Source organism: Alligator mississippiensis, chromosome 1 (genome assembly GCF_030867095.1).
Source record: "Alligator mississippiensis isolate rAllMis1 chromosome 1, rAllMis1, whole genome shotgun sequence".
Lineage (NCBI taxonomy): Eukaryota > Metazoa > Chordata > Crocodylia > Alligatoridae > Alligator > Alligator mississippiensis.
The window spans coordinates 296,910,957-296,923,656 of NC_081824.1; the positions used below are offsets into that span (position 1 = coordinate 296,910,957).

The window sequence follows — 12,700 nt, forward strand, 5'->3', positions numbered from 1 at the left end:
AAAAAGTTTGTTCACTAACCACTTGGGTTTCTGTCAGAGCATTCCCTAGGTACAGCACTTACATTTCTTGCTTGGCTTTCTCTCTGGGTTCAGGAAACATTGCCAATGGCCCTTCTTCCTCTGCATTCTGCTCTTCTGGACTTGTTTAGTGAAATGGAAAAAATGGGAGGGAGAGAAGTTAAATGAAGAATTGTTTGCACATCATGGAAGACATGGAGGTGAAAACCTCGGTATCTGGCTCCCTCTCCCTGTACAACAAAGGAAGATGAATGAATCTTTCAGCTCCATGAAGGAAAGTGAAGAACCTAATTTCCAGCTCTTCTGCTCAGGAGGAGAGGGAAGAGAATATGAAGACCCTTATTCCATTCACTGAAGGAAAGCAGATAGAGAGTGAAGACTAAGTACTTGTCAGCCCTGTCTGATGGAAGAACATATTAAGGTTTCTGTGTCTTGCTGCCTTGTCATCTTGGGGGATCATCAGGAACAACAGCAACAGCAAGAGTGGTGATCTTTAGGTACCAGGATATAGGCAGGGTCCAGAGCCAGGGCTTAAAGTACAGGGGGCACATCTACTTAAAGTACAGGGGGCACACCTACACATGCTATTAATGCAGCTGAATAAACTTCAGCACAGTTTGTACCAGAGTCAGCTGCTTCTCAGGTGCAGAATCTTCACAGGGGCCCAGCCCCTGCAGTCTAGCACCCTTGTGCCCCAGCCAGCCCTCATCACAGTCTATACATGTGTTTGAGTGCATGTAAGTACTCCACTGTAGGATAGTATTTGTCCCAGACAGTTCTATCCTACAGTGGAGTTAATTAGTTTAATGTACTCTAATATGGGCGCACACATAAACTGTGATGCTTTACTGTGGAGCTAATTAGTTAACTGCAGGAAAAGTGCATGTGTAGATGCACCCAGGGAGATTAACTGTAAGGTAGGCAATATGGTCATGAGGTATGTCAGCTATCTAAATCCACATATCATATTTCTGTTAAGAGTGCTCTATTAGTGTAGCGAATATGATAATGTTAATTATGCCATACTGACTGGGCTGTAAAGAAAGTGATGTGCAGAAATCAACAATATCATACATAGTCCTGAAGTCTCAGCAGGACTATGTGCATTCAAATATTACAGGATGGCAAGCAGGATTTCTCTGGCCCTTGCATTTGTCCTCCCCTCTTTGTGGCATCACTGGTTCTGATCTAGCAACAAAAATGTTCAGTAGCTACTGAACTGATCATCCAAGTTGCATTCTGATCGTATCCCACTTACTTTTCTCATACAGATATCGACACAAGTACCTAGACAGTCATCTCTGCTCTCCAGGCGTTCACCTCTTCTGTATCGCAATTCCATTCCACTGGTGCAACACTTTAACCATCATCGGCAGCAACCAAAGAACCAGTTCCTCAAGAGCAATCAATTCAGGGTCTCTCACCCCAAACCCAAGGTGCTTTACCATAGGAGCTTGCAACCCCGAGGCTATCATCCATATGCCAGAGTGCTTTTTTCCCACAAACAGCAACCCCAAAGTCAGCACCCACTCATCAGGGCCCCACATCCCAGAACTGAGCAACCAAGGGGACAGTACCCACAAACCAAGACTCAGCCACCCAGAGGCCAGTGCTCACAACCTAGGTTCGAGCAACTCAGGGGTCAGCACATCAGGAGCCAGCAGCCACAGCCTAGGATTCAACAAGTTAGAAGTCAACATCCCCAAATAAGGAAACAGAGACCCAGAGGTGAAAATTCTCAAGTACGGATTCAGAAGCCAAAGGACTCTGACCTGTAACTGAAGACTTATTAACCCAGAGACCCCAGTAACTTGCAACCCAACAACCCTGAAGCCATCAGCTGTAATTTAGAACCCATCAACCTTGTTGCTGATCCTGGTGATTCTACCTGTAATCTTCCTCCTACTTCCAGTTTAGGAAATGATGTCTTTATCTCTGCTTCCCCTCACCTCTTCTAGCTACAAAGATTTTAATTTTTTTTCTTCCCTTCATTATTCTGATCCATGTTTGTGGCTTATTTCCCTTCTTGTTTAATAAAATTTCCACTTATAGTTTTTTAACCAACTGATTTAAATGTGTATCTATGCAACATATTCCTTAACCTCTGTGAAAATAAGGACTTGATTCTAGGACTTGATTCTACCACCATTGCTGTTCTTAAATTCATCATTAAATTTGGCACCTTGTTTTCTATGCACAATAAGGTGAAATTTAAAATGATTAGGTGGGACTTGCCATGGATGATTTTGTTTGTTAAAAAATATCCTTTCCTTGAGTATTGCACTCAAGTATGTGCCATGTCTTTTTGGATAAGCTGACAACATAGAAAATCACTTAAGTCAGCTGTTCATATATTAACCTCATCAAAGTAGAAATGAATATAAAATGCCCATAGAAGATGAAAACTGGCTCTTTTGCATTTGCACAGATTAATTTATACCATAAGGAGAAAATCTAGCAAATCATTAGGGCTGTGCAAAGCTTCAGTCCCTGATTCGATTTGGAGGAGACTTGGCCTGATTTGGTGGCTGAATCTCTGAATCCAAACTGAATCAGGAGACCCTTTAATCTCTCTGAATTGAATTGGAACCCTCTGAATTGAATCGGAGAGATTTGGAAAGATTTGCCGATTCGGACAAAGACACAGCTTTAAATTCTTTTTCTACATACCTCAGGGTACCAGGTGGCTTGTGAATGCTGAGATGCTGGGGTGGATGGAGTGTCCCACAGGAGCATGGGGGGCTCCCCAGCATGCTCAGCAGCAGACCTGGAAGTGGACTGGAAGTATTTCTGGTTCACTTCCGGGTCCACTGGGGGGCGGTTGGGGAACCCCCTCCCACCCCCCAGCTCAGCATCTGGCACCTCCTGGGTCTGGCGGGGGCACCCAGGGTGTCCCCATGGGTGATCACCAAGCCAGGGGGAGCATGGGGGGGTCCACTGCTGAGCACGTGGGTGGCCCCCCCACGCTCCTATGGCAGGCTCCATCTGCTCCACCATAGCAGCATTCATGAGCCACACCTGGTAACTTGAGGTATGTAGAAAAAACATTTAAAGCCGTGTCTATGACCAAATCACTGATTCTCTGAATCAGCATTGAGTCTTCAGATTCAGATTTGGCTGAATCAAATTGGGGACAGTAATCCAAATCAATGAATCAAATCACTGTCCCCATTTTGGGCTGAATCCAAATCTGAATTGAATACAGCCCATTTCGCACACCCCTACAAATCATCATAGGGCAGATAAATGCTATGGCAAAAAAAAAAAATGTATACAATATTTTATAAGTGATATATATCAAACCTAAGTATTGAACCAAGGAGAAAATTGCCAACAAGCAAAACAGGAGTTCAGGTGTATTTGTGGAGATGCACTAGAAGATCTCTCTAAATACATTAGCTAAGAGAAGGTCAAAGGAATATAAGTGTTACAGGATTCTTTTTAATTGCATATTTTGTTACTCTCAAGATGTGTCTACACGTGCGTGTAAATGCAACTAAATTTAATGCGGATTAAGCTAATGCCCATTAAGTGATTTTTGGCAGGTGTCTACATGTGAAGGGACATGGCACTGAAGTTAGTGCCAAGTCCCTGCAGCCCTGCCATGTGCCCCTAGTGACTGGGCAGACCCAGCACTAAAGTTAGTCTACTCATGCATTAATGCACTTTAATCGTGCCTAAATTTGATGCCTGCATTTGCAGGTATGAAATGTAGGTGTAATTAGCCTAATTTCACCATTTTTAATGCACACATGTAGACACATACCCGTAATGTGCATTAAATTAGGCTAAAGCACATTAATGTGTCTCGTGTAGATGCACCTTCAGTGATGATAATGAAGGGTGATTGTTACTCATGGTAGTAGGGTTAAGTTGTAGGGCAAATATATCTTTGGAATTAAGATATCACCAAGGCATTTTGATTTGGTTGGTCTATCCTTTTGAAGCACCATCCAGTCAGACAGGACTTGGCTAAAACCTACTGAACTCAAAGTCAATGGGATTCTTTACATTGACTTATTGCCCCAGTATGACAAAGCACTGTGCATCATAACTGACTTAAGTAGGCAGTGAAAACATTCAGGATTGGGTACTCAACTCTATAGTCTCCATAACTAGTCTCCTTAATAGACCATAAAGGTCTCTATCATAAACAAGATGATCGCTTTGCAAACTTCATGCAGTTTGACTATGGGATAAATTCATCCCTGGTGTAAATCATCTGACTTGGATAGACCTGTATGAGGCTGGGATATAGCACAAAATCTTCACTCCCTATTTTTCAATCTAAAGCAAGTCATGGTTCCATTGATGTCGATAAATATATTTTTCTTTTTAACTACTATAAATGGCATTCTATAAACTGAAAATATTATTTAGTCATGGTTATCATTTTATACTGGAGAAGAAATAAATGGTGAGTAACAGCAACATGTATTACTTTAGATATAACTGCAAAGTGACTCCATGGATTGTTTCGGGAAAAAAATTAAACTATTAATGCTGAATTAAAAGGCCAATAAAATAGAAATACAAAACAATGCCAGCAAGTAATTTCACACTTAAGGGTATGTGTTGTTTTGACTTTCACTGGTCTACCAATGTTTAGGAAGAAAAGTTATAGAGATGACACAAGTATAAGAAAGAGTCTTCTATCTTACAGACACAATCACAATATTTTTCAAGTGCTCATTTGAGGAATCATGTAATGATCATGTAATGCTCTTATTTTAGGTAAGATTTTTTGGGTGGAGTATATGTGATGGCTATAATTGTTGAAAATTGCTGGCATAGATACAGCCTGCCATTGATGTGATGATGTATCTGAATTTCTAGAGATTTTTTATAGATAATTTTACTCTGGGCATACATTGATATAAATAAAATAAATTTGGACTTAAAATGTGGGTAAAGATCAGTTTGAAAAGCAGACTAGGGCAGTGGCTTTTAACTTTGGGATCTTTAGAAGCTCCAGCTGTTGTTACAATTAGCAAAATGTGTAGAGCGACAGATACATTTGGAAAAAATCCTACCAGATTTCAGCTGTTAATATTGAATTTTAGCTTGGTAATAATAGACAAGCCTTCCGCTTATCACACATTTCCAAACTATCAGTTTGTGAGGAGCTGTCATCTTGTCAAATCAATGTAGACATCAAAACTCTGCTTCATAATGCCAGACGTGTGCACATCATTCATCTCATTGATGTCATCAGAATTAAAAGTGACTACAGCACACTTGTAATAGCGGAAACTTTTCTGTCACTGATTGATGATTAGTATCTAAAGCATAGTTAAAGAATTCAACCCTGAAATGAGCTACGGCAGACACTAGCTTTATCCTGAGCTTCAGCCATGGATTTTCTGCTTCCTTTTTGTGTTGTTGAAGTGTTGAAATAGATGGAAAGATTGATTTAGTGGCTAGTTCCTCGACCAGCCCAACAGGCCATGCAAATCTTTTGTCAGTATGAGAGTCTCTTGGAAAGCACTTTCATGACATTGAGGGCAGCTGATAAGTTGTGAAACTTTTGAATGACAATATTCAGTGGCAAAAAGAATTCCATGCCAGGACTGCAGAGAGACTGGTGTTTGGCACAATCTCTTTAAAATACATTTTTAATAAATCACTCCTGCTGGATTGTTCTGGTGTAACAAATTCATGGGAACAGTCAGGGATCTACATTTGCTAAATATCAGATTCAAGCAATCCTGTGTGCATGGAGAATTCTGAGACATTTCTGAATTATGCATTTTTGGTCAGTTTCTAAGGCTTCGTGATCATTAAGTAGTATAGCAATAACTTTGTCTTCAGCTCCTCAGTATGATTTGTACCATATAGACCAGTGATTCTCAACCAGAGATTCTTTTATGGGTGCTGTAGGGAGCTGAGCACTGTTAGGTATGCAAACACCTAACATGATTCACAAGATAAACTCAGAGATTTCAATAGGAATCCATAGCGTAAAAACTATTTCTGACCAGGCTGGTCTTCCTGAGTTCTTTACAGCAGAAAAATTGCTTTAATATTTTTTCATAGTCAAAATGGAGTGAAATCTAAGAACTGGAGTTTTCCAAGGGATGCCTTAGGTCTAGCAAGAGATGCTTTCAATCTAACAAGGAGTTCCATGAGTCTAAAAATGTGAAGATCCACTCGGTAGACAGTCTATAATATCTAAAAAGATATGCTTTCAGAAAATATAACATTTGTCCTATGATTTTTACAACTGATAACCACATAATTTATTTCATAATTCTGTAAGTTTTTCTGCAGACAATGATCTCAGACTTTTACAGAAGCAATTTGTCTCAGATGCTCTGACATGATGAACAAATCTAGCTTAGCAAACCTATAACTGAAGAACCAGGAAATACTAGATAGCCTTTGGCTGTAAACTGAATAACTCATATCAGCTTTTAATGTTGGAGGTAATACTGACCAAAGAAAGCTCTCATGGGGTCTGGAAAAGAGTGGTGACTCAGGATGATGAGAAAGAAAAGAAAATTTCTCAGGCTACTGCTAAATAGACATTAAGTTCAGCATGATCCAACTGAAAGGTCCCTGAAAAGTTATTTTAAGCAGAGAGAGGTCATCTGGTCACTTCCCACTAATCCCCCTCTTGAAATAATCAGTTAATAAACTTGTTAAATTTAGCAAATAGCACTATGCTTTAGCAACATGAAAAAGTGGAGAAAACACTCAACTCAGACTCATGTTTGAAACGGAAGACAGCTGTCTTCTGAAATGCTCCTAAAATAGTTATATTTATCTGACATTTTTAATGACTCCCAGCACTTAAAATCCAGAACTGTATACTAAAGCAATATTGCCCACATTTGTTATCTAATATTTCCTTCTACAACCTATTAAATAATATATGTATACCAGATGCATTATTTAAAATATTAAATATGGGCAGAATACCAAGAGATATGGATTTCATGTGCTTACACTTCTAAGTTAAACAAACTAAAGGAAAACTATTCAGTAGTTGAGATGTATCTTATTTCGGGTCTGATCTAAAACTTCAGTGAAATGAATGGAAAAATTTCCATTGAGTTCAATGGCTTTGGGGTCAGGTGTTTTTTGAGTGACTCATTTTAAGTTTGATAGGGGACTGGGTCAGATCATCTAGGATCAGAAGGAGCACAAGGACAACCTTTGTGCCCTAGCACTTCCAAGCTACACTGTACACTCCTTATCTCAGCCAGAAGATCTAGTGTATTGGCTTTAAATCCCAGTTGTGAAATTATGTTGGTAAAGACACACAATTATACTTTTGCAGATCATTTTATGTCTTTTTAAACTCCTTAATACTTGTGCTGCTTGCCTACTTAGCTTTTTTAAGGTTTAAGTATCTGAAGAATTTATTTTTGGTTGTGTTAAGTGAGGACTCTGAGACTCATATTCTACTTTGTCTTATCCCCTTCATATGATATTTTGCATAGACCCATCTGTAATTAAGGTTGGAAACAACACATTTAATTTTAATATACAGGGTGTGTTTTCAGAAGTACTTTCCGTGAGCCTAGCTCTGGTTCTTCCATGGCCTTCAGTGGGAGCCGAGTACTTTTGAATATCTCATCATAAATAAACACCACATAGTTACACAGCCTTTCTCTGGATATCACTTCCCTTTGATGTGTTTATTATTAATTTTAGTATTAAGAAACAAATGCCATATATCCCACTTTTATTTCTGCTTGTCAAGTATTTTCAATAAGAAAGATCAGAAAAGAACTGTCTGACATAGTCTTTAGTGGAAAAGCATGCATGTTACAAAGTTTACTGGCAATCATGAAACTGAAGGAAGTACCTATCATCAGTGTGCCTAGTATGAAACTCCTCTTGAAGTCCTTCCTTCCTTCCTTCCTTCCTTCCTTCCTTCCTTCCTTCCTTCCTTCCTTCCTTCCTTCCGTTTTGGACGCTTCGGACCAGGCTCGCTTGGAGCTGCGTGGGACGATCCCGAGCTTTAACCCTGTCCTAGTGAGGATGGCTGCTCCTACACCTGGCAGTTGGCATGAGGATGTCTCTCGGGACCTCCCGCTGACGCATGGCCTGAGGGTTCATGCCCCTCTCCATGTGGGGCTTGAGGTTTGCATGGAGGCTCTGGCTGCGCTCCTGGGATGGCGTACCATCCGCTATGCGGGTCGTGTGAACACTGTCCCGATGATTTATTTGAGCACGCCTGCCTTGGTTGACAAGGTGTGTGCTGAGGGCCTAGACATTGCGGGCATCCACTACCCTGTCACGCCCCTAGAGACTCAGGCAGTGAGGGTGGTGATCTCTAACATCCCACCACATGTTTCTGATCGGGAGCTGGCCAGGGGACTCGAGGCCTATGGAGTTCTTACGAGTCCTTTTCGCCGGCTGCCGATGGGAAGCAAGGACCCTCAGCGGAAGCACGTCCTGTCTTTTCGGAGGCAGGTCTTTATGCTCCTCAAGGAGGGCCCCCAGTCTCTACCTCGCTCCCTGAGCTTCACGCTCGAGGGTCGGAGGTATATTATCTATTTGTCTGTGGGAGAGACTACGTGTTTTAAGTGCGGCGGCTCCTCCCACCTGGCTGCTCAGTGCCCTCAGGGCAAGGCGGCCGGACCATCGCCACCTGCGGCTGAGCCGAGAGACGGCGTGTCGACTTCTGGGACACGCGGCAGGCCCAGGGAGGCAGGGAGCTCTTCCTCCCAGCCTCCTTCCACCCCTACTCCATCTCAGGGGACGGGGGGCTCTGGTGTGAAACCATCGTCCAGTGGAGAGGCTGGTGCTACTACCCAGGCCCCGCCGCCGCCTCCCCCGTCTGTGGCGCCCCCTGCCCTCAGTGCGGGGGGCCCCGCCGGCTGGGGGGGCAGGGCAGTCTGGCCCATCCCCAGCACAGGGGCAGCTGCCCACTACCACCAAGAAGAAGAAGAAGGAGGACAAAGAGAGAAAGATGAAGGGGGCCTCTCAGGATGCCCTATCCCTGTCAGGACCCTCCTCGGCCAGTGCCGAGGGACCCCCCACTAGAGAGCCTGGCCCCGCTCTGGCTGCCATACCACCCACCCCGTTGGATGTAGCCGTCGGCGGGGCAGACTTAGCGGAGGGGGAGGGGGCTTCAGGGGTCCCTCTCCCCTCGCCTGTCCCCCAGCCTCCGGAGTCGGGCGGCGGTGGGGATGGTGGCGAATGCCTCTCTTCTGGTGGCCTGGCCTCGGGGGTGGCGGGAGAGTCTGCTACCCCCTTGGTCATGCCCCAGCCTGGTGGATTAGATGGAGCAGTTGACGAGATGGAGGTCCAGCTCACTGAGTCTCGCAAGAGGCGTCGTGAGCGGGATGGCCTCTCCCCCCCCAGGAAGACAGGGAATGCCCTCGTGGAGCCGGTCCTTGACTCGGACGATGAGAGGCGGCTGATGTGTCTAGACATCGAGGGTGTCGATGCTGCGGTTGCGGACGAGCTCCCGCCGGGGGTGCGGACTCGACGCTCTTCCTTAGGCAACATCCACCCCAAGCTGGCGGAGCCCCCCTGGGTCCCTCCAGACTATGGGGGACTCCTGTCCTTCTTGAAGTTAACTAAGGGGCAGAGGAACGTAGCAGGACGCATCACTCAGTGGTGCACAGACCCCAAAGTGTTTGTAAAGGGTGCCAGGGCAGCTGCCAAGCTCATGCAGCGGGATCTGGGCACACGCCAGATGGCTTACCGTTTGGAGAAGCTTGCCCAGAGGGTGAGAGTTGAGTGGGACTTGGGCGGGTCCCTCGACTAGAGTAGGGCACAGTAGGCCTTCCTTGACCTGTCTGTACTGCCTTGCTCTGCTCTTGGGTGCTCGTTCTTCCACCCGTACCTTGCTTTGCTCTTCCTCTCCCACACCCACATCCATGGCAGCCACAATCATTGGCACCTTCAACATCAACGGCTGTCGAGACTCGGTGAAGCGCGAAGCCGTCCTGGAGCTCCTGCGACAGAAGAGGCTGGCCGTCGCCTTCCTTCAAGAGACACACTCTGACAGATTCAACCAGGCGGCCTGGCGGGCTGCCTGGCGAGGACAGGTGTTCCTGAGCCATGGCACCAACCTTAGCGCTGGGGTCGCGACTCTCTTATCACCACAGCTGCAGCTTGACGCGGCGGTGCCGCGGGAGGTCATTCCCGGCCGCCTGCTGACCGTCCGCGTCACCCTCGCACAACACCGCCTGCTGCTCATCAACGTCTACGCGCCTTCCGATGGTCAGGAGAGGGTCGTTTTCTTCGAGACCTTGGCTGCCCTCCTGCGCGACGCTAGCGAGGATGATGACCTGCTCCTCCTCGGTGGGGATTTCAACTGCACCACTGCCCCGCGCCTCGACCGCACAGGGCCTGAACCCCACCTGCCCTCCGCTCGCAAGCTGCAATCTGCCTTGGAGGGGGCAGACCTCGTGGACATCTGGCGAGCCCTGCATCCTGATGCGCGCCAGTACACCTGGGCCAGGATGGGTGCCGGTGGTGTCACCATGGCTCGCCTCGACCGCCTTTATGTCACCAGGCACCACCTGCCACTCCTGCGCAGCAGCTGCATCGCTCCCTCGGGTCTGTCAGATCATGACCTAGCCTTCAGTGAACTGAGCCTGCCGGGGAGAGCCTGTGCACGGGCACCTTATTGGTGTCTCAACGCCAGCCTGCTTCAGGACTCCTATTTCCGGGACTGCTTTGCCCACTTCTGGAGGAGGTGGGAGGCTGCGAGATGGAGCCACTCCTCCTGGAAGCTGTGGTGGGACGTGGGCAAGGTACAGATCCGAGCCTTTTGCCAGCAGTACACCCAGCTGGCCGCGAACGAGACGCGCCGACGTATCCGGGAGTTGGAGGAGGACGTGGCGGAGCTCGAGGCTGCTCTGCTGGCCGCTGGCAGCGACGCGGCACTGAGCGAGAGCCTCCGGTTCCGCAGGAGATGTCTGCGCGACCTGGCGGAGAGCGCGGCCCGCGGCGCGAGGATCCGCGCCCGTTGCCAGGAACTGGCGGAAACTGACGCCCCGACCCGCTTCTTTTTCAACCTGGAGCGGCGGAGGGCAGCGAGCAAAGTCTTGGACCATCTCAAGACTCCTGAGGGCCGGGTAATTACAGAGCCCGGCGAAATACGCGAACATGCCGTCGCCTTCTATCGTGACCTGTTTGCGGCCGAGCCGTCGTGCCCCGAGGCCACGCGGGAACTCCACGAGGGCCTACCACGTCTCGATGCCCTGGAGGCCGGAGAGCTTGAGCGGGACTTGTCCCTGGAAGAGCTGGCGGCCGCCACGGCCGGCCTCGCCTCCGGCAAAGCCCCGGGCCTCGATGGGTTGCCTGCTGAGTTTTACAAGACCTTCTGGCCTCTCCTCGGCCCCAGCCTCCTGCGCGTTTTCCAGGAGAGCCTCGCTGACAAGGTCTTGCCGATCAGCTGCCGCCGAGCGGTGCTGACCCTGCTGCCCAAGAAGGGAGACCTGGGCTACATGAAGAACTGGCGGCCGGTCTCCCTGCTGTGCGCGGACTATAAGATCCTGGCCAAAGCGTTGGCCACCCGCCTCCGCGCGGTCATGGCCTCTCTCACCGGGCCCGAGCAGAGCTACTGCGTGCCGGGCAGGACCATTCAAGACAACCTGTTCCTGCTGCGGGACCTACTCACGGCTAGCGAGCTCTTTGGCCTCGACATCGGCCTCATCTCTCTAGACCAGGAGAAGGCCTTTGACCGGGTGGGCCACGCCTATCTCTTCCGGACTCTGGAGGCCTTTGGTTTTGGGCCCCTCTTCACCGGGGCCCTCCGGGTCTTGTACCGAGACATTTCCAGCCTGCTCAAGGTGAACGGTGTGCTGTGTGCTCCGTTCCCCGCACGCAGGGGCATTCGTCAGGGGTGTCCGCTGTCGGGCATGCTCTACTCCCTGGCCATCGAGCCGCTGCTGCACACGCTGCGACGCAGCCTGAGTGGTGTGGCCCTGCCAGTGGCCACCGGCCCGTCCGCTAGGCCTCGTCTCCGGCTGTCGGCATATGCGGATGATGTCACCGTCTTCCTCAACACTCAGGAAGACGTGCGGGCCCTGGCGGATTGCCAGCGTGCCTATGAGCGCGCCTCCTCCGCCCGCATCAACTGGGCCAAGAGCGATACTTTGTTGCTTGGCGCATGGACTGGCACGCTCCCCCCGGACTTGCCGGGGGGGCTCACATGGCGCCGCGAGGGCCTCAAGATCTTGGGCGTGTTCCTGGGGCCACCGGCCTTCATGGCGCGTAACTGGGACGACCTCGAGGAGGGGGTGGAGGCCCGCCTGCAGCGGTGGCGCTGGCGCCTGCCCAGCCTTTCCTACCGGGGGCGCGTCCTTGTCATCAACAACCTGGCGGCAGCGACCTTGTGGCACCGGTGCGCCGTGCTCGACCCCCCACCGGATCTCCTGGAGAGACTCCAGCGCAACCTGGTGGACTTCTTCTGGGATGGGCGCCACTGGCTCCCACGAGCCGTCCTTCACCTGCCTGTTGCCGAGGGGGGCCAGGGTCTGGTTGACCTGGCCAGCAGGGTGGCGGCCTTCCGCCTGCAGGCCCTTCAGCGACTGCTTTACAGCGAGGAGCAGCTGCCATGGCAACAACTGGCGTGCCGGTTCCTACAGAGGGTCGGCGCCCTTGGCTTTGACCGGGAGCTCTTTTTGTTGACACCCACGCTCCTGAACTGGGCGGTGCTTCCGGCCTTTTATCGCAGCGTGGTACGAGCCTGGCAGGTCGCCTTCCGCCT

General features: G+C 48.8%; 1 protein-coding gene across 5 annotated transcripts in view; it reads left to right on the top strand.

Moving 5' to 3' along the window:
- Positions 1–12,700, top strand: part of IGSF5 (immunoglobulin superfamily member 5) — a 99,068-nt gene that overhangs the window by 52,306 nt on the left and 34,062 nt on the right. For 3 of the 5 annotated variants that reach the window (XM_006262504.4, XM_019476507.2, XM_019476508.2), the window contains one exon: positions 1,290–2,238. The exons of the other annotated variants lie outside the window; for them this stretch is intronic. In XM_006262504.4, the coding sequence (XP_006262566.2) occupies positions 1,290–1,796 (507 nt within the window). In that variant the 3' untranslated portion in view covers positions 1,797–2,238. Of the gene's footprint in view, positions 1–1,289; positions 2,239–12,700 lie in introns of those variants that run through there. 5 annotated transcript variants of the gene reach the window in all.